This window comes from Protopterus annectens, chromosome 11.part0 (genome assembly GCF_019279795.1).
Source record: "Protopterus annectens isolate FY-2018-M chromosome 11.part0, PAN1.0, whole genome shotgun sequence".
NCBI lineage: Eukaryota > Metazoa > Chordata > Ceratodontiformes > Protopteridae > Protopterus > Protopterus annectens.
In genome coordinates this window covers 402,417,453-402,439,894 of record NC_056745.1, presented here as the reverse complement: position 1 = coordinate 402,439,894, position 22,442 = coordinate 402,417,453, and the positions used below count along the sequence as shown (strand labels likewise).

Sequence of the window (22,442 nt, the reverse complement as noted above, 5' to 3'; positions counted from 1 at the left end):
TATATATATATATATATATATATATATATATATATATATATATATATATATATATATATATATATATATACATATATATATATATATATATATATATATACATATATATATATATATATATATATATATATATATATATATATATATATATATATATATATATATATATATATATATATATATATAAAACAAGACAAAACCTGAACTTATATATAATAACTTTGAGATCGGTATACCTCAGGGAGAAGGGAATACTTAGAGACATAGCATCTTGGACCTAGTATATGCAAGTTCAGTCTTTCAGTCCTTCAGTCTCTGTATTTGCGCACGTGTGTGTGTGTGTGTGTGTGTGTGTGTGTGTGTGTGTGTGTGTGTGTGTGTGTGTGTGTGTGTGTGTGTGTGTGTGTGTGTGTGTGATGCAAACTTTGGGCTTATTAGAAAGGGAGAAAGCTTGGCCACTGAAAGAATCTTCTTCTGGGGGTGGGCACAATAATTCTAAGACATGACCATCTGTTTTCATGTCTAGAACTTACTGGTCTACACTGACTGCTCTCCAGGAGAAGGAAAATCACAACCTCCCATTGGTGGTTCTGATGAGTAGGCAGGCAGATTGCTGAACTCCTGGATTTATCTTTATGTGAGACTCTGCTGGCAGAGCCAGAGGAGAAATCACTGACTGACAGTACAATGAGGGTCTCATCATTCTGTGGGGAGGCTTCTTCTTTTTGGAGAATTGGGATTGACTACCAAAATAAAAGAAACCAAAATGCAATGAAGATAACTCCACAATATCAATGCCCATTTCCTGTTTAGAAGTTCTTTGACCAGGTCCCAGGAGGCATGCCTAAAGAGGGCATTTATTTTCTGAAGAGGACATCTGAAATAGTCTACGTAAGATTTTCCTTCTTGCATTTAATGCAGAGGGCTGATGTTTGTGAGCTATTAATGACTTGCTTCTTCCGTCCAAGGTGCAGGATTTGATTCCTTCCACCTTCATCTGCCTACTGTGCGATTCTGAACAATTACTTAAAAAGGCAGTGCTCTTAGGTTGCCTCTGAAAAGGTACATTTAGTCCAGGGGACTTGCTCAGTCAACAAAACAGGTAAATACAAGAAGTTCAGGAAGATTGGTCCAGATGTTTCCAGACTGCAAAGATACTGTTCTCCTGGGCAAGTTCCTTATAGGAGATGGCCTATAGTTTCTCTTCATCCTTCCTCAAGTTCTGTGAGGAAGGCTAATGAATGACAAGTAAATCCACAGTGGACTTCAGAGACTGAGAGGCTCCCAAAGAAGGAGGATTCCTCAAGAATGAAGCTACATAGAGGGAAGGTGTTATTATTCTTGTCTGCGTGTGAATCAAGGATATCCTGATACTCACAATTTCTACCTCAAGCTACTCAGGAAAATAAAGACCCTTTCCCAAACTTTGTTCAGAAGGAATAGCTTGAACTTAAACAACCAGTGAGGGGCAACAGCAAACTACAGGGAACTATCAGGCATCAATGATTAGGGTCCAAGGGCCAGGAGCAGCTCACATCAGAGGTGGCTCTGGGTACTCTGTGTTGTGAGAGTCCAGCATGGGATTAGATGTTATCATTAAATCAGGTGACAAGGGTATGCTGCCATACCTGTGAAAAGAAGTCCCACCAGCTAGTACAGAACTCATACGCATTCATTTTCTGGCCACTGTGATCTTCATTGGCACAGGAGGGACTGTAACATTCATCAATAAGTCTCACTCAGCCCAGTGGGTGGTCACAGGGGTAACACCTCTGAGTGTAAATTTGATCACTGAGTCTTCACAGAAACACTCAAGTGAATACACCACATGAGGTGGACATGTATGATCAGGTGATGGAAGCTCCAAATACCAAAAAAGAGCAAGAGTCAGTGTGGGCACCCTGCAGAGTATGCCCCAAAGTGTCCATTGTAATATACCTCCTGTACTCTGAAAGTGCAATATCAGCCCCCTTATGACACTTCATGAGGTGACTTAGAAGGCAGTGGCTTATACTGGTGTGTGTTTGCCAGAAACCTTCTCCCACTGGCCTGGCAGTTAATATAAGATAGTTTGAAGGACTGGCCTACCTTTACTGACCACCCACCATAGCTGTAATCTTCCTCACAACAATGTAGATCTCTTACTTTCTCTATGGCTCCTGCTGGAGGAAAGGGTGCGGTCTCCTAGGCAGTGCCAGTTTGGGCTTTTGTTAATAATATGACAGCTGTAGCAACACTTGAAAGATTTTAGCATTTCAGGAAATTAATGTGGAAGCGCTGCTGTAATGAATGTCATGACTGAGAGCCAAACTGTTTAAGTTGTAGAAAAGAATCAGAAAGTGCAATTGCTTGACAGACCATCTTTAATAAGGCATATGATGTCATCTTAAAAGAGCAGGTGATGTCAAAGTCTTCTACAACCAGAAGCACAGGAAAAATAATTTCTGCTGAGTTGGAAATATCATCTTCAGCTTCAATTTTATTTCAGAGATTATGCCCTAAGTTGTTTTGAAACAAACTGAAGCAAAGCATGCAAGTCTATAAATATAACACTAAAAGGAAAAATACTTATTTAAAATGTAAAGAGGTATTTAAACTTCATTTGCTCTGAAATAAAATTAAAAGAACTAAAATAAATAGTAAATCCCATCATTAAAGTCCAAAGTCAAGTGTCAAACTCCAAAAGTGCCCCAGTAGAAATCAGACTGAGCAGAACAAGTCTCCAAGCTTGTAATGGATTATAAAAGTGACAATAATGTTAGAGAATAAACCATTCAACATGTAAAAAGTGTAGAAATGTAGTGAAATATTAGAAAAGGAAAAGCCAACAGCTCCCAATTCAAGAACACCTCTGAAGACCAGATATGAAAAAATAAACTGCCATATATCAAAAAGCAGACTATTGCAACTAAGAAAAACAGAGATAATATGCCACACATAATTGTAATGTTTATTTTAACTTTTTTATATTGAACACTGGTAGACTTTCATCACAACTAAATTTCTTTTTAAATTTCATGTGTGTCTCATAGCACCATGCTCCACTTTACCTGGCCATCTATTTTTTTTAACATGAAACATCTTTATTCATTTACTACTTTTGATATAAGCAATTATACATTTATATAAATGAAAACAAATCATATTGATATATTTTAGTTGCAAACATTATACAGCACTTATAATCTATCCAGTCATTGTCACTCAAGCATTGCATGGCTCATTCAAATCCTGCCTTCTTTTAAACCTCCCTCCTCCTCCAAAACATTATTCTGCATGTATTGTTCCCACAATTCCCATTTATTTCTATGTAATTTGCTTCTACCCTTTTCTAAGGATCCCATTTCCAGTTGTTTTATCTCTGTTATTATATTCGCTGCTTCACATACAGTTGGCTTAGACTTTGATTTCCATTTTGTAGTAATTGCTTTTTGGCAGCCACCAGAATTAAACTTAGCAAGGCCTTACTATGTCCAGGCAATTCAGATCCTGTCTCCTGGCTCAAAAGAATCATTCGCTTGGAATATGAGTTTATTTCAAATGAATACTTCTTTATAAAAAGTTGGTACACGTTTTTCTTGTGTATTGAATACCATTCGTGGGACCACATCTATGAAAACAAACTTTTTTTTAATTTGAACTATTCTTGCAGGTAGAGTTTGAATTTAATTTGCAAAGTTTCAAAGTTATGTTATATAGTTTCTGTAAGGAATTCATATATTAGTGAAGTCAGTTGTTTTGAAAGTTTATCTGACATCCAACCTGTAGAAAGTATAGCCAAGTATGTTATAGCGACCTTTGCTCTTCCAACAGAATGCTTTTAGACCCCTTTTCCTCATTGTTTCTATACTCTAGTTAATCCAGAGGGTCAGTAATAATGTCATTGGTTCACAGAAGTCACCAAATAAATTGGCAACGTGTTGTTACTAATCATTTTATTTTCCTTCTCTGCAGAAGTACATTTGTTTTAATCAGTATTATATATGTTTACTTATCATGTTAACATGTTTGCAATATAGAAATGAGTATTTTAAAAGAGAATTACTGATAAAATGTTTAAGAACTAGCATTCCAGTTAAGACGGTATGATTTGCCACAGTTGTCGGGCCTTTGTTGTTCATTAAGATAATAATGTTTAAACTACAGAAAGAACTGAAGGAAAAAATGCAAGAACTGAAGGAAAAAATGCAATACTTCCTAATGAACTGTCTTAACAATTATAGATTATAACAAAAATGCTATTTAGTTCAGAAACTTTAATTGGAAGCTGGTATAAATGTGCAGTCAGGACATGGAAAGTTAAAGCTCCATTTTGGGATTAATGGTCAAGCTAACCAGGGGCAAAATAAATCTATGTGGGCTAAAACTGCCTATGATATTTATGAATAGCTAAATCTGGGGTCTACTTCAGTTTCTAGAAAACCCTAATCATCAAATACCTTTTTGTTGAACTCGATTTGTTGAAGCCTCACTCCATCAAATGTGCATTTAAGCAGAAATTTCCCCGGGTAAAGAAACAGGGTCTATATCATATGAGCGAATCACACAAATTGTGAATGCTCATAATATCAAATGTACTGGAACTCATAGTGCATTTTCTGAGATCGCAGTACATTGAACAATGGGATATTTGCCCTTTCCTCACTGTAGTGCGATCTCGGAGTTGGAATATATATTTAGCAGGAGGAAGTTTGAAGTCCGGTACGTTCGATATTATGAGCGTTCCCAATTTGTGCGATTTGCTCATATGATATAGACCCAAAAAAACAGTGGGCCATCATCGGAAATTTGCTCTTTTTGTCACTGTAGTACAATCTTGGAGTTGGCATATTTAGTTAAGGGGTGGTGTTGGGTGCAGGTTTTAAATTTTATTTTTGTGATGCTCGCTTGTTTGGCCAAGCATTTTTTTCCCCTTGGGAAAAGCCTAGGAATGGAAACCTGGCAGTACCTCTGTTTGCTGGAATTTATATTGTTTCAAATCTCACCTATAATGTAGTGCTAACCTTTTTCCTAATGTTTTACTTTGTTGGTTATTTTTGACTAAAAAGTACTTATTGACCATATCCCATGAGATAGTATGTTACTTGTTTCCATGGCAGCTCATCTGAGTACTTTTGGTTAAATATTATTTGTATAAATATTGCATTGTTAAAAAGTTTGATTTGTGTGAATGTTACACTGAAATTAAGTACTATTTGACTGAATGCTATTGCTTATAATACCTGTGGCTTTTAGGATTAGAACCTGAGATTTGGATTTAGGTTAGAGATGAAGTTTTGGAATTGGTTACATTTAGGGACAGGGATAGATTTTGAAGGAAGGATTTAATGTTAGAGTTAGATTAAAACTAATATTAGGTTAGGGGTTAGGCTTAAAGCTATGATTTAATGTATGTAGTGTATAGGTGCTGTGTTGTGGGAGGTGTGTGGGATTTGCATCGTAAAAGAAATACTACAGATCATTATTTGTATTGTTGAGTTTTGTGTGATTTTAATTTATATGCAGAAAACTGGTTTTCAAAATAATGTATTTTTGATTATTTGGATTTTCATTATACAAGTGTTAAGTGACTGTTCTTGAACATATGTGGTCAAATCCCTTTTTTCCTGCAATAGAACATATACTTGGTAATACATATGCTTATTAGCAGTAACTACCAATTAAGGTGCTAGTAGCATGAACATAGGAACAGTTATTAAGAGGAGTAAAGTGTTACACAGAGTAGTGAATCCTCCCAAATGTAATAGTAATATAGCAAGACAGGTTATAATGCAAAGGACTGCTGAAGTGGCAGAGAAATAAAGTGGGAGACAAGGTGTGTAAATTATGTACACCTAATATTGTATCAGCTATGGTAAACTACATTGCCATAGTGTCTTTCAATAATGCTAAACTTTGCCTTTTTGTTAAGTAATGGTTGTATCATGTCTGCTACCTTTATCAATAATTATTTAATCTACCATAGAGAAAAAACACATGCTAAATTTGGTTCAGAACAAACAAAATATTCCACAGAGATATCTGTCACACATGAAACATAAAACAATAAAGTGTGATTACATTTTCCCCGCTGCATAGGCTTCTGGGTAATTGCTATCTAAAATGAGGGGAATCAAGGGTGGGGAGGGGGTTGGGGGGGCGGTAGAGGGTTTTATTAAAACATAAACAGTGTTTCATATTTTGTCCAAGTCAGACTAATCGTCTCTGGACATTTGGTTAATGTTAGATTTGTGGAGAGCCAGTTTGTTGTACTACACATTGAAATATAGACTTTGCTAATATATGCTACAACTTTGCCAAAATACACTCCTACAGCTGTTACTGTACACTTGCCTTATAGTACTTCCACAGAAAAATGCAGTCTGTAGAAGAGCTGATCTTCAGCATTTAACCATGGCAGTTGGTAGAGAGCAATGTTATTATGAATTAATTAATTAAAACCGTTTCAGATTTGGTTGATCACATTGAAAGGGTATTTTGTCACCTAGTTTTCTAAAATATTTGTATACATTTTGATCTTAGTAGAGCTGGGGTCTTGGTTGCATTTAAATTTAGGCTTATGGTTAGGGTCACACTTAGGATTAGTGTTAAGATTAGAATAAAGGAGTATTCTCTTGTTCTTTTAACAGCTCTTAATGGGGAACAGAATATGTAATGTCATTGAACAGATGTATATAAGCCTAATACCCAACCCTACCCTTTTATTTACCACACATACAGATTTTGTAACTAATGAAGTCTTTGCTCAATTAAAACTGTGTTACAAAATCAGTCACCTCCTTTCACCTGCTGCTGACAGGGCCATTGCTAAAAATATTTTTGTACTCAAACTCAAATATAGCTGTCCTTTTCTTGTTATGCACTCAACCCACAATATTCACAGAATACAGACTGCTGAGAGTAAAATCTGCAGATTCATTCATTTTATTAGCAGACCCCCAGATACGCCATGGCAAGTTGCTTAAAAATTCCAAACGGCTTTTAGTGCCCTAAAGGGTCAATTTTCTTATAAGTACTTTAATTTACAAGGTGCTAAAACACAGTCACGGCCCCTTTAAGAGTGAAACTACTTTTATAAGACAACCCTTATGTGCTCAGAAGTACACAAGACAACACCTTTACACCTTTTTTCTAGTATGCCCTCCATTTAAAACGGCTGTAGGTAAGATAACTTTCCCCTAGACTGGAATCTACTACCTGGAGCTACCTGCCAACAGACATAAAAAAATCTAGAAAGCATTAACATCTTCAAAGATACCCTTAAAGAACATCTCTTTACTGAATCTACCTGCACCTGTTACCATGACAGTGATTAGTTAACTTATCATTCCATATCATGATGTTAAAGATCACAAAAAGATGTAACCAACGCAGGTCTGACTATGCCAAATTATTCATTTGGCTGTAAAGCAACATGTTTGGGTTGACATGTAGAGTACACTGATGAATGATGTTTTAAGCTTTTCTACTTAAATTATTTGTTGATCTACAATACAAGTCTTGCAGCATTATTTCCTGGTTTAGCTCATCTTGAATGTCATGTTTGATTACCATTTGTCTGTTTGCTTCTTCCCAAAAGGGTCACTAATTTATGAAAAACTGGGTGAAAGGGCGTTTGGATGGCCTGGAAAACTTGCAGCATTTGGTGCCATTACACTACAAAATATTGGAGGTAAGTGTTCAAACTGCCAGATGTTCATAAAACCAAACCTGAAATGTTGTTTGGATATCACCATTGTGGTTAATTTGTAGGCAAAGTAGGGGCACATTCATAAAGGGAGTAGAGATGGATAAACAAGGAATATGATTACTTCTTGTTTCTACAAATTAAATTGGCCTGAATGCACCATTAAAGGCTTAAGAAAGTAAAAAGTCATTGGTACTCAGAAGTCATGTAGCTGAAACACTGGTATGTCCCTAACGGGTAATTTGCACATATCCTGTGGCCCTCACTACAAGAGGTTTAAGGTATAGTGAAGGCTTTAGCTCTGCTGAGTCTTTCTCAGAGTTTTTGTTACGTGGGCTGTCTATATGACATTGTTACCCTTTGGTTTGGATGTATCTATTCTATATGTATATTTAATGTGTCTTTCTCTCTTATCTATGTCTATATCCATATCTATATCTATATCTATATCTATCTATATATCTATATCTATGCAAACACATGCAGACATACTTACACATACATAAGTTTGTGTGTGTGTGTGTGTGTGTGTGTGTGTGTGTGTGTGTGTGTGTGTGTGTGTGTGTGTGTGCACGCGCGTGCATTTATGTGTTGATATACTGAGTGCTTTAGCAGCATTACCTCTACTGGTGAAGAGACCATTCAAAATGGGAACCCAATGAGAAAAAGCTCCCAGTGAAAAATAAATATAAGTGAAATAAAAAAAAGAATCACAGCAATAAATTTATAACATTTAACCAGACACCTCAGTGGAGTGGATCCAACATGTTTAGATAAGAAAACTACTGATTCATTAAATAAACAATTATTGTTGCTGTGATCCTAAGATGACAGTAGTATTCTTGAAGTTCTAGATTATTGTTGGAGGGATCTTAAGATATGAGTGCTATTCTTGAAGTTCTAGATTTGTAGCAGAGGTGTAATTATCTAGTTAGCTTGAGTTAAGTGGATACTAAGTAGCTGTCTGGTTACATGTAGAATTCTAAAACTTGTACATCATGGACTATAAGTATAATCACATAGTGTCAATGATGTCCAAGAAACAAGAAAAAATGGAATAGTAGTAGCACTTATTAAACAACACAATGTGATGAAATAAGAAGATACGTGCAAAAGAAAAATAGTGCATTACATTTTAAGAGGGAATACTTAAACCACTTTACCACATTACATAAAAGAACATGTAAAATGCAGTTCAGAAACTCAATTAGTTGATACAGGCACTTATTTTAGGTATTAGTATTTGGTTATAAGCTGGTCATTTAGTTGGATTACAACTGAAGCATACCATATTTCTTGAAACAAATATATTTAGTGCAATGAAGTTCAGCTTAAACTTGAAATAGTTTAATTATGTAATAGAAATCTGCATGTGTTGCCACTGATACTTTGCAGTATGAAATATGCATAGTTATGTTAACATTAACATCTATACTTCCTTAATCTAGGTCTGGTGTATTCTTCGCTCTGATCAATGTTTTGTTTATTTATTCTCCTCTCCTTTGTCTGTACCTATTAGTTGTTTCTTATGTACTAAGTTACAAAATGTATATGTTGACTATTTTACCAATTTGATACACTTTCTGTGATTTTTGTAAAATATAATCCATTTCCCAGTACTTTTCTTCTCACCCATGTTTTGTTTGACCTGAATGGCCTTTTGATTATTAGATATTTTCAGCTGTTGCCTTGAGCTTGGGTTGTGACTGAAAAAAATGCCCTTAAACTAATCTACCTACCAAGTTAATAAATAAATAAATAAATTCTGTCCTGTGGAATGTTGCTGTATAGCTGAGACCATATCATATAGTATGACAGACATTTCATTGATATGTAGTTTTTGAATACTTTGCCTGGGGAAACGATGCAATCATTGAAGAAGGCTGCACGTGAAGAAATTGCTCAGTTTATTAGTTGCTGGTTTGTATGGAGCAGAAGTTACTGTGTGTGAAATATGGGAGCTTTGCTCATGCAAAACTTTTTTAATTCAATCAAACACAGTTTTGACATATTTTCTAAAGTGTACATCATTAAATATTCTTCATTCATATATTCTGAACCTAGTCCAGTGTGGCCAGTGTACTTTGAGGTTGATTTTTCCTCATATTAAGTTCTTTGAGATTTCTTTCTTTTTATTTGTTTTTGGTTTAATTATTTATGTTTACTGTCACTTTTTAATATCACTCCACTCCAAGTATTATCTTTCATAAATCATTATGTGCTCTCATCCAGGGTTAAGAGTTAGATATTGTTTATTGATGATCTCAAAGAGGTGAAAGACATTTGTGTGTTTATTATTCTGACCTTTGCAGATCACAGTAAGAAATCTTTAGATTTAGCTTTGAGAAGCCACTGAAGATCTGTATCATAATGTTTACCTTGGAAAGACACATGGGACTTACAGTGGTAATTTCGTATGTTATTGCGTAGCTCCCATTTCAATACATCTCATTAGCCATAATCATGGGATTCTTATACCCTATGACATACCATGGTGTCTCCTGCACAAGGTTAAAGAGTAAACTTATTACTTCAGTCAGCAGAGATCTCCCACTGCTTATACTGATCAGACCTCCTCCTCCTAGCAGTTATCAAAGGATAATGTCTAGCAGAAAAGGTATTAAATCTAAGCCTTCCAAGGCTAATATTTGCCCATGAGATTATCATGTATCACTTGTGGCAAGACCATTAGTGGCAGGGTTTGTTTTCTCAATTACCTTCACAGTGCCTTTAATACTTCTTGGCATCACCGTTTTGACAACACTGTATAAAGTTGTCATTGATCTAAATGCAATACCCTAATCACTGCTGCTGCCAATTTGGACTAATGGAACCAGGGGACAGGAAAATGAAAAAGCAATGCTAAAGAGTACATTTGGAGTCCGATAGTACATTTGGAGGCTCATCAATCAAATGATGTCTGCATGAGGTAGAACAGCATGAGTTAAGAATTCAGAAACCTTGTCCTAACGCCCCACCCCCAACCCCCCACTCCCCCCTGCCTGGCTACTTTAACGCATTTGCTGTTCTCATAAACTCATCTTGTCAGTAACAGTGTTTTCTTTTTTTCTTTGTAGATCCACACATTTAGGTCTCTCTTTTGATCTGTAAGTTCTGCACTGGTGAGGGTCCTTTCTAGCCACCCCTCTTGGTGGCAAACTGTATGCCAGAGCTACAGAATAACAGTCACCCACACTTCAATCAAGAAAATGTATCTTGCAGTGCTTGAAGGCTTGGGCTATGGTTCTTCATGGAAAGCATGAGGTTTAACTCCAACTCATAAGCATTTTGTTCAGCATTTTCAATTAAGATCTGACAATTTATTACAGTATGCCCCACTCTTCAGACACAGTTTCATCTGTGATTTATTCTGAGAATTTCTTTGCAAGTAGAGAAAACAAAGCAACTTTGTATCTTGCAGCAAATAACTGCTGAAAATGTTAGCTATTATTCTATTACTGGTGTTTCCTTTAAAGGCATGAGATTCTTTATTAGGAGTTTACTACTCCAGACAAGTACAATTTTCCTTTACTAGACTTCTTTACTTTGTCTGGTAGTTTGATACTGCTTTTCAAGACTTTGTGCTTCTAGAGCTAGACCCTGCAGAAGTCCAGTGTTTGATTCCCACTGCCTTCACTCACCTACCTTGTAACTCTGGGCTAGTCAAATAATCAGACATTCTTTCCAGGTTAGCTCTGAAAAGGGACGGTGTGTCCACTGTGCTTAATCAGTGAACACTTTTTTACTGCTCCCACCCCGACATGCACACCATACCTACTTTGTTGTTCCTTAGCTTTCAGTCGCTTCACATTCAGTTGTATCCTGTTTTAATGATAGTTGTCATCACTGCTTATTATTCAGTGAAAAACAGAATGTAAAATGCTGGGTTCCCATCGTTTGGAACCAGTTTTGAGGGAAGCAATTCATGCAACATGAAAATAATTACATTCTAACCTTATAAAAGCAGACCATTTCTTAAGGCAGAAAATATTTTCCAAAAACTGAGAAAATCTGAGCAGATTCCCTTTCCATTCTTACTGCTTAGCTTAAATCCAGAGTGTTGGCATTAAACTACACCCCTGTTAACCTGACAAGGGATCTCGCCATTTGAAAAGATTTAGCAGGAACACCAAGCTAAAGCTCTTCTTACTTTTGTGTCCTTGAATTACTTGTCTCATGTGACCTGTTTCACTTCCAGGCTTTCACTGGTGTCTTGTATGCTTAGGAAGCTTATCTGAGTCTGCACATATGAACTACTGAAAAGTTTATTCTTTGAGCTTGAGCTGTAAGCTTACATTTTGCTATGTCTAGTGTTGATTCCATTAATGGAAACAGGGAAAGAAAAATGCAAGACTAATGCTAAAGACTTTATGGTTAGAAAGTTAAGAAAAGAATAATTTTACATATATAATGGCAAATCTCATTTTCTAGGAATACTTGCATATTAATTTCATTTATTATTATTATCGATATGCTTTCCATTTAAACAAGTGTGTGTGTGTGTGTGTGTGTGTGTGTGTGTGTGTGTGTGTGTGTTATATATATATATATATATAGGTTTAGGAAAGCTGTTCAAATGATGAGTTATGACAACATCTGTTTGGTTGACTCAAACAGGTGGTCAACAGGTGTGTGAGATCGACAGTTCCCAGGTAGGGGAATATTCCCTTTCCACAGGGACTGTGCAGTCTAAGAGTTAGTATATATAAATGGCATTAGGTGTGGTGGGTGCAACCTTCCACATGGGGGGGGGGTGCAGAGGGGCTTGAGCCCTGCAAAAGCACGTTTATTTGATTTACGCTGCTCTGGGATGATCCCCAGAGCATGTGTAGATTGTGTCAGCCTTATGTATTTCAGTGTAATAACATTGGCATTTTGGTTGTTGATGCAGCTGGTCATTGAATCAACTGCCACAGATGTGTGTGTATATATATATATATATATATATATATATATATATATATAGATAGGTTCACTTTACATGCTCGAAATGCTAAAATATCAAATTTTAGAATTTCGAGCCTGTAAAGTCGAATGGACAGAAACGGCGAACCCGGAAATGTTGAATGCAGAATGTTGAACCCGTGGTATGGATAGCGTGTTAGATAAGTGTACATTTTTAGGGTTTTTGGGAGGGTTCGTGTGTGTTTCAGTGTGTTGGGATGTTTGAGGTGTGAGTTAGGATAGGTGTTGTGCAGTGTGAATGTGTTAGTGTTGGGAGTGCTGGAGTTTGTGTGTATGTGATGTGTGTTTGTGTTGGGGGGTGTGGAATGTGCCGTGCTGGGTTGTGTGTGTTATGGAGTGTTGTGCGACCTCAAAGTTAGTATATATAAGTAGGGGGTGGGGGGGCTCAGCGCCCCGCATGGGGGGGGTGCACTGAGGCTTGCCCCCCTGCATATACTAAGGGTTGGTGTATGTATGTGTTGAGTTGTGTGCGTATATGTTATGTTTGTTGTAGGGAAGTGTTAGGCGGTAGGTACCTTCATGTATGTATGTGTTTTGTGTGTGTGATGTGTGTTTTTCTGGATTTTGTGGATTCACGATTTTGGGTGTCAGGTTTGTGTATGTTCGGTGTTTAGGGTATTCGCCTTCATAATTTCGTGATACTGAAATTTGATATTTCAGTATTTCGAGATTATGATGTGAATCCATATATATATATATATATATATATATATATATATATATATATATATATATATTCATTTATATAGGTGCAGTAAAAAATGGAGACAGAGATAAATAGGTTGATATAAAGGGGTTAGACTGTGTTTGTGTGAGTATTATTTGTGAGTTAGGAGTGGTTAAGTGTTGGATAATAGATAGGTTTCATATTGCGTGTGTTTCTTCATACATATTTCTGTGCCTTAGCCTGTCTTGTATAGTGGTAGTGTTAAAAAAAGGGGTTTTCTAAGGTAAGGTGCAGGGTAAGGGTTAGGGGCAGAGTTAAGGTTAATGCCCTTATTTTTGATGCTTCAAGGACATTATTTATATGAATGTTTACTTGCTTTGGGTGTGTTTTTACCATAATCGGAGCAGTAGTTTCTGTGTCTCCATTACATCTATACCGCTAAGTATTTTTATTAATATTTTTTGTCTTACCTCCCCACTGATCATCTACATTCTTGCTCCTCTGCAGACCCACCCCTTCTGTCTAATATCCCTTCTTGTAAGCTGGCATTTGAGCCAGCTGAGTAGCTGAGATGTGTCTTTTGAAATGCTGTGCGTCATTTTCTGTTTGTTGGATATCAAGCAAGAGCCAGTGTTTTATTAATTTGATTGAATGATTGAATAATCGATTGGATTATTTTTTGTCCTGCTCTTTCTGCTGGCCATCTAGCTTCATCTCTCCCTCCTGTCCAGTTGATGAGCTTATTCATTCCTGGGGCAAGACGACTACAGCCGTTTCATTCTGCTGAGCAAAACCCAAATGAGAGTAGGAGCTGTCATCCATGTAATAAGGGCTGGAGTTTTTGTATATAAACCCTACCATCCCCTCTGTGCATTCCAGGATCATCCAAGGGAGTAGGCATGCAGTTGGCCAATATTACATCTGTTCACACCTACTTATGACATAATCAGAAGTTCTGGCTTCCTTGCAAACAATGCACCCATGTTATCATTGATCTCAATTAGGAGTTTTACCATGATGGGTATGGTCAGACACATGCTCCTTCGTTTTTCCCTGAAGAGAGGCAAGCAGGATAAAGCTTATCACCTCTCCTTCCCAACAGGTGCCTGTGCTAATAATCAAACTTGGGTTACGTGAGTGATAGCAGTATAGCACTGTATAGCAGTGGAGCTGGCATCCATTTTTTTCTGTGCTAAGGCCATAGACTGATGTTTTTACCCATCTATACCCAAGCTGCAGTACGTAAGCATCCCTTTGCAAATGACCTGGAACTGCAACTCAGCTCATCCACCAGAGGTCATTCTTTTGGTGGGAAGCTGCCTCAGTCACTATTCCCTGGATAGTTGAGATGGCTCACTACCAACCAATCAGGCTGCCTTCTGCATCAGCTAGGCCTAATAGTTGAGATGAGATTATTAGGGCTTCAGCCAGAGCACCTTCTGTATGTATCAAAATACCAGCAGAGAACAGCACGCTTTTGTCATGTCATGGTTATAGGCATCTGCAAAAGGGCATATCTGTTTTCTTCTAATACAAGGTATTGCACAGCTTACCTGCAGGAAAGTGGTATCCAAGTAAATGCATTTTCTGACACAAACTCCTTGCACCATGTGTAGGGTGTGTCATGAAAAATCTCAGTTGACAGACCCTTAGATGGGACATCACGAGGAATACCATTTCATAGATACTCCCTCCACAACATCTGCTGTTGCTGTACTAGGGGTAAGAAAAGTATCCTTCAGTATATACAGCAGGTGAACGTGTACAGTGCTTAGATTTTGCTGCTTTTGATGGATGATGTGGTAAAGCATGAAAGAAATACCTGATATTCAGAAACTCAGTGGCTAGTGCTGCCTATCCAACTACCACAGAGCCTTTTTACACTCCCTTCTCACCCTAATATGCATCGATCCCCAAATCTTATGAATTCCAGTTCCTATTGAAATCTCCAGGATTTCCCATATCTGCCCACTGAGTACTTAGAGCATCCACTCCACCTTTCCTACTGTTCTGTTACAGATTGGTCTCCACTGTTCCCAGCCACCCCTGTGAATGATTCAACTACCACCCCATCCTCCCCTACTAATTATCAATGATCAGAGCTGTTTCAAGCAAATGCCCCGCCAACTAATTCATCCCATTTGTGCCACTCCAGCAACTTCATGGTTATAGGTGTACTGTTCTTACCATAAAGCTTTACACCTGAGGTATTGATGACTGGTTCACCCCTAGCAACCTGAACAATGGTCTTTACCACATCAGAGGCCCTGACACTGAGACCACAACCTGATAAAATTCTGTTTATGAACTGCACCTTTTTGTCTTGGTGACTGTCAATGTCAGTGTGGGAGAGGGGGTGATCCTACTATACTCTTCTCTTCTCCAGACCCCATCATAGCCCTCTTCCCTAATTTCAGTTTCATGCATTTGAGCGGAATTAAGTTGCCTTGTGTTCATACATCTTTACTCATATCATCTTTTGTGTTTACCAGTTACATACTGTATATCAAATTACCGTATTTAACAGTCTACTTGCTTTATATAAAAAATCTAGTGTTTCTCTTTTTCTTATAGATTTGAATTGTGACTTTATAATTAGGAAGTTCAAAACAAAATAATTTACATGTAAGTCTTCAAAAACTCACTGACAACTGAATTTGTATTAATGCACTGTCTTTTGGCATTTTAGCAATGTCAAGCTACCTCTTTATAGTAAAATATGAACTTCCAGAAGTAATTCGCTCATTCATGGGGCTGCAGGAAAATTCTGGGTATGTATAATAGTTGCCACATTTTAGCTGCTGGAAAGATATAATGTCATTACTCTAATGCATGTTGGAGAGCTTACTTTTGTTTTTTCCTTTACCTTACAGAGAATGGTACCTAAATGGAAATTACCTTATTGTAATTGTGTCGATTGCCATCATTTTACCACTATCACTGCTAAAAAATTTAGGTAAACTACTTCTCTACTTTTGATTTTTATGTATATAATGCTGCACTATAAATACGTTTCTAGTCTTTGCACATGCATGACTTTGTTTTCCTTATCACTTAGGTTACCTTGGATACACTAGTGGGTTCTCCCTCACCTGCATGGTGTTTTTTCTTGGAGTGGTAAGAGTTACCTTCATCATTTTTCTTTTCTGTAATACAAAAAAGTGGGTTTTAATTCAGACGCTTTAAAGCAGTAAGATAACATATTGTATCATTTATTTTAGCTTTGAATATCCTGCATCAGGTTAACTTCCACAAAGTAAAAAGTTATTCTGACATCGGGTGAGATGTAATGATATATTGCGTATTTTGTCATTAGGTGATCTACAAAAGGTCAGAAATTCCATGCCCTTTGCCTTATTTACAACATGCTGTAGCAAATGGAACATTAAATGATACACATCCCATGTACCAAGTTGCCCTGCAGAATGGCTCAGTGGATTCTGGGTTGAACTTTATGATGGATTATATACACAGTCATACTAATACTCATGAAGACAAACTTCCAGGCAACTCCCTTCACGTCAGCGGTGTAGAATATGAAGTGCACAGTGGCAGCGGCGATGAGTGCCGACCAAAATACTTTGTGTTCAACTCACAGGTGTGTGGAATTCCAAAGGTTTTGTTAGCATGTTAGACATAAATGTGTGCATGCTTTCTGAGCAGGTGTGGAATCTTTGTTTTGCAGACTTCCTACACAATTCCTATCCTGGCGTTTGCATTTGTCTGTCATCCTGAGGTCCTGCCAATCTACAGTGAACTTAAAGAGTAAGGCATTATTCAACCTGAATATTTTAAATGAACATGTGGTAATTTTAAAACTGCTTGATAAGTCACTAGCTTTTTTCATATTATTAGTGCATTTTTTTAATTGCCACATTATTTAGTTTACTGCTTTGTTACATTCTGATGCATTCCAAAAGATCTGCTAGAATTCATAAAAATCATTAATTGTTTATGTTGTAGGTAAATAAATGTTGTTTTCAAATAAATATTGTTTGACTTATTTCCCTAACTGATCAGTAATTTGCAAAATGTATTTAATGCACAGCTTATTTTATTGCATTTCTCTCATGCAGTCTTGAATTCCATCCTTTTAAGAGCCTACAGTCTTTCTGAGAAGGCTGCCCAAATCAACTACTACCCTTTCTTTGCAAAAGATACATCTGTGTCTGTCTCCTGAGCTGTTCACCTTGTATATTCAGTTGTTGCCCTTTTGTTCCTATGCACACGTTTGAATGGGATTCTAACTTGCACTGTTCTTACATATTTGTATCATACCTTGTTCCTGCATTCTTTTTCCAAGACTGTAATCATTCCTAATCTCTCTGTTTGGTTTCTGGAGAAGAGTGTGCATTCCTTTTATTGCTTACTTTTCAACTCTGCCTGCTCTTTCTACTTCATTCTTGCAATGGTCTGAGCAGCTGCACGATAGAGATGTGAAAAAGAAAACTGCAATCCCGAAAAGTCTGAACACACAGCAGCATGAATGTTTAAAAGCAATGAATGATGAAACTTCTTTGTAATCCTATCTAAAGCATTTTTTGTTTTGCATAGGGTTTCAGACAATCCTCACACCCACGTCCATAATATGGAGGCCTATGCCTCTATCCTGTTATTACAGATAGACAGATAGATATGCTTCAGAATATTAAGAAGTGTTTTTTCCAAGTTACCGCAATCTTGAAATTAGTGTAGGTACAAAATGCAGTCACAGTTTCTTGAGTCAGTCTGCTCAGGACTGCAATGTCATGTGTTATGCATCACTTTTCTTCCTTGTTGTCCTCCTAAACTTTGCACGGGGCTTTGGTTTGTACCTTTAGATCTGTCTATAAAGAAGAATAAAGCATTCTAGTGTCTCACTGAGCTTTCGTGATGCTTTTTCATATTGCTGTCTTGTTTTCAAACCATTTGAGATGGCTACTTTCAGGTATTTTTACGTTTGTATTAATTACTCTTTTACAGGTTTATTTTTGCTATTGCTTCCTCTGCATTTGTGTGCTCCTTTCATGCGTATTGTTTCTCAGATGTGTTTTTCTACATTTTCCTCCAAATTATTTTGGACATTCCTCTAATCTTGCCAAGTTTCATTTCATAATTTCTTAAATGTCTTATGTACAGTCTGTACTACATCATTGTCATGAAAAGCAGGCATTTCTTTACTTACAGATCATCTGCAGTGTCATTTAAGTAGATATTGAAAAAGACTGGTCTCAGTAAACACACCTGTCTTGCCCCACTAGTTACTATGTTTTCATCTGAGTGGGCTGCATTTACTGTTACCATCTGTGTCGCCTTTATGTAGTAATCCTAATATTATGTTACAACCTTGTGGCCCACTCAGGGATGTATAATTTGTGCTTTAACATTTTTCTGGGGTACCATGTTAAATGCTTTGTCAAGTTGGTCACATATATATAGCACATTTTTTATGTACTGCCTTTGTTTTTCACTTGAAACTCAGTGAGGCAACTGGCAGTTTCATATATGCTATCTTACATGTTGCGGTTTTCTTTAGGCTTTACTCCTATTCCTTTTGGTGACATCATATAATGATGCTTAGGCAAGTAATGAGTTATGGTCTTTGAGGAGACAGACATCCTGGGTTCTAGAACTTTCCTACCTCTTTGGACATCTTACCTCTGTAAACCCAGCAATTGCTCCAAGCCTCCAGCCGTACCTGAAGAGTAACCCCCCCCCCAAGTTAGGCATACTATGCTCCCTGCTGTTCCATCAGTTGCCTGAATCACTAATCAACTCCCAGGTGGCTGGGTCATCGTCGGAGTGTCATACTTTTATGGCACTGGCCAGTTTGCTCTCTTTTTCATTTTTCTAAGATACATAACACTGTATGAGCATGGGCACATTGCTTTATGTCGCCATTTTTGTTGCCCTCTCTGTGCATGTTGTTATCTCTGTAGCTGCAAATATTTAGCTATTGGTTGGCACCATGTCACAGAGGGATGAATCTCTAACTGTGAGTCAGATGATTCAGCTTCAGTTAGAGGCGCAGATGCTAGAGGAGCTGGCTAAACAGTGCATGAATGTGTTTTATTTTGCCAAGCTGCAGTATGCTGTATCCTTCCAAGGGAGTACATGTAGGGAGGTACATGTGAGTGTTGAAGGTCGAAGGTGTAACAGTCTTTCACAGAAGAAATTGTGCATATCAGCCACTAAGTATGGGGAATTAAGCTGTAAGAAGGGAAGCCTAATGGCTTCCTGGATGAGGGACTGTCAAGATCAACCTTTCTTAAGTAGGTTGAATGGGCTAATGAGATTGTCAGAGGTCTAATGACTGAAATGCAGAAGAGGCAAAGAGGCTATTAAAAATTATGTCTAGTCATCTGAATGTGTCACTTTTATAAAAAATAAATAAAATAACAAGGTAGAGTAAAACTGAAGATACTTATTTGAACACAGGGCAGCTATGGATTATTAGACAACTTTTACATATCTCCAGCATCAAAATCATACTTTCACATTAACATTCTTTCCTGTGGTGATTACTGTCTCAATTTCTGCAAATCATACCTACTTCTATACATGTGTGGACCTAGGTGGGCACTGGTAAAAGAGGATGAATGCGAGATGTCTGTAGATCCCCTCCAAAGAATAGTGTTTCGAGTACCTGTGGTATTGGATCTGAAGCAGGGTTCATTATGGTACATACAGAATAAGCAAGTATCACTTCATGACTCTGATCATAAAATTCTGAATCTGCAAACATGAAAAGAGGAAGCATTCCCACTAGTAGAGTAGGCCTTATAACGCAACCAGTGTCATTTTGATGTGTACATATAATTGCCAGTGTTTTATACCACGCAGAAGTCACAGCTCACACAAAAGCTAAAAGAAAATACCCAGTCTTTGAGAACATCATGTAACTCGCAATCACTTATATGTGCTTAGAAAGAACTGCATAGCACAATGTTCTTACAGTGATTTCTTTTTTTCACTCATCATAGCTGCCCATTGGCTGTCCACAGAACCTCTCCTCATCCACGGGGTCTACCAGATGTGCTTGGTCCTTGGCTGGTAAGGAGATTGAGGACCCTGGGGAGTCATCCACTTCCTGTGAAGGAATGCTTTCCTATTTTAATCCCTACCCTGCATGCACTTACAAACACTCTGAGGGCAGCACATGAAGTGAGCATCAGTACCGAATTGCCCACACTTCCAAAAGGAGCTGAGGCAGCAGGAGGCCCTGCCCACTGTCAGGTGACAACCAGGGGTTGTATCCCCTGTCTTCACCAAGGAAATCAACCTGTGACAGTGTGCCCTGAGCATGCACACCTCCCACCCCCCCAGGTCGCCAGGGCCGTAGTCAGGACTTTATCCCTCTTTGCCATTGACAGAGGCTGTTTGTTACAATGTGTTATTGCTTAAGACGTTTGGAGAAATGGGCTTTGGTGCTGCCTTAGAGAATTTGTATACAGTTAAACTAGTTAGTACCTGTTTTGTAACCCCAAATTACACACATATTTGTGTGTGTGTGTGTGTGTGTGTGTGTGTGTGTGTGTGTGTGTGTGTGTGTGTATACAAAGCTGTACGTGTCTCCAAATAAGAGAGTGAAATCAGTGGACACTGTAAGGGAAGCAAATCTGTTAGTACTGATTTAAAGTATGTTACGTATTGAAGACAGAACTTGCAATAAAAAGCAACATTGTTTGGCTCTGTTGTATTATATATAATAAATGTGTATTATTTATCATCCTCTTTTTATTAGTCGTTCAAGAAAGAAAATGCAGAATGTTTCCAACATCTCCATCCTCGCTATGTTTCTGATGTACCTTTTGTCAGCGATATTTGGTTATCTTACCTTTTTTGGTAAGTAAAAACAGGAATACACTGCAGTATGAGCCACTTACTATGACACCCCCTGCTAATCCTGCATTCATTGAGAATATTACCTCTAGTCTTTACTTGGCAGTGTGTATTTCAAGTAATTTTTTGTTTTACTAGTGGAGAAAGTAAATAAAAGTTTCCTGACAATAGATTTAATAAAGTGGATCTCTACCAAGTGTTGTGAGAATGGTGTTTGAAGTGGTAGTGAGACCACCAATAATCTCACTTAGTCAATATTTATGTTTTGTTAGCAGGCATTTTCAGTAAATACTCATGGAGAAAAACTTCACTGTTTTGATATCATGTAAGACACCTTAGTATTTATAAAGCACTACACCATATGGAATGGTTCTCACTACAACCACAGTAGACGTTGTGTTCAATGTGGATAGTAATGAACAGTTAATGTTATACAGTGGGTCATTAATGTTAGGAGGTGCATCCAAGGACTCAAGGACCGCAGGGGTGATTTTGTGATATTGAAGGTGCTAAAGGAAGGAGTTGTTAGTATTGTTTTGAATCTCACATAAATCTTGAAGAACTAAAAAAACATTTTCTCAAGAACTCTTTTCTGGTTCCTGTTATTGAAAAATGTGTGGATCCAATCTATCATGGCTTCACAGAGGAGGGATTGCCAGTCTGAGTTTATATTGTTAAATAAACCAAAGTACTCCAACAGATGTTATGTAGCTGGAAGTAAACATAGTTTTGGTCTTTTTGAGACACGGAAGAATGACAGAACGACTGATTGGGTTGGAGGTAGGGATATTGGCAGTGGGATGGGTGGACAGCTAGGTAAGAGACAGCGAAAAGCTGGTTTGCAAAACAAGGCCAACAACTTGTCACATGATATAATATTTACTGCTTGGCTGATACGGGTCTATATTAGAACACAGAACTTTCAAAATTTGAGTGTTCTAATATCGACCCATTTTTCAGCGAACGCTGAAAATATCAAAGAAACAGAAAACCGAATTTTTTCCTAGGGAAAGAATTCGGTTGTCTGTTTCTATTGCTTCGGTATTTTCAGTGCTGTGGTGAAAAGTTACGGTTCGGATTCAGGTAAGTTTGCGATTGTGTGAACGTGAGGGTTAGGGTGGGTTAGGTGAGTTAGGGTTAGGGCGCGGGTCAGGTAAGTGTGCGATTGTGTGGATGTGAAGGTTAGGGCGGGGTAGGTGAGTTAGGGTTAGGGTGCGGGTGAGGTGACTGTGCGATAGTGATGGACCTTAGGGTTAGGGTTTGGGTTAAGGTAAGTGGATAGTTAGTGGTGTATGTATAGTT

At 37.6% G+C, this 22,442-nt stretch overlaps 1 protein-coding gene across 1 annotated transcript in view; it reads left to right on the top strand.

The window, feature by feature from the left end:
- The window catches only part of LOC122814945 (sodium-coupled neutral amino acid transporter 4-like), a 506,640-nt gene that overhangs the window by 383,034 nt on the left and 101,164 nt on the right, over positions 1 to 22,442 (top strand). The window contains exons 7-13 of the mRNA XM_044087205.1: positions 7,580 to 7,672; positions 16,009 to 16,090; positions 16,193 to 16,275; positions 16,378 to 16,436; positions 16,636 to 16,917; positions 17,005 to 17,084; positions 21,043 to 21,143. Of these exons, the coding sequence (XP_043943140.1) occupies positions 7,580 to 7,672; positions 16,009 to 16,090; positions 16,193 to 16,275; positions 16,378 to 16,436; positions 16,636 to 16,917; positions 17,005 to 17,084; positions 21,043 to 21,143 (780 nt within the window). The remainder of the gene's footprint in view (positions 1 to 7,579; positions 7,673 to 16,008; positions 16,091 to 16,192; positions 16,276 to 16,377; positions 16,437 to 16,635; positions 16,918 to 17,004; positions 17,085 to 21,042; positions 21,144 to 22,442) is intronic.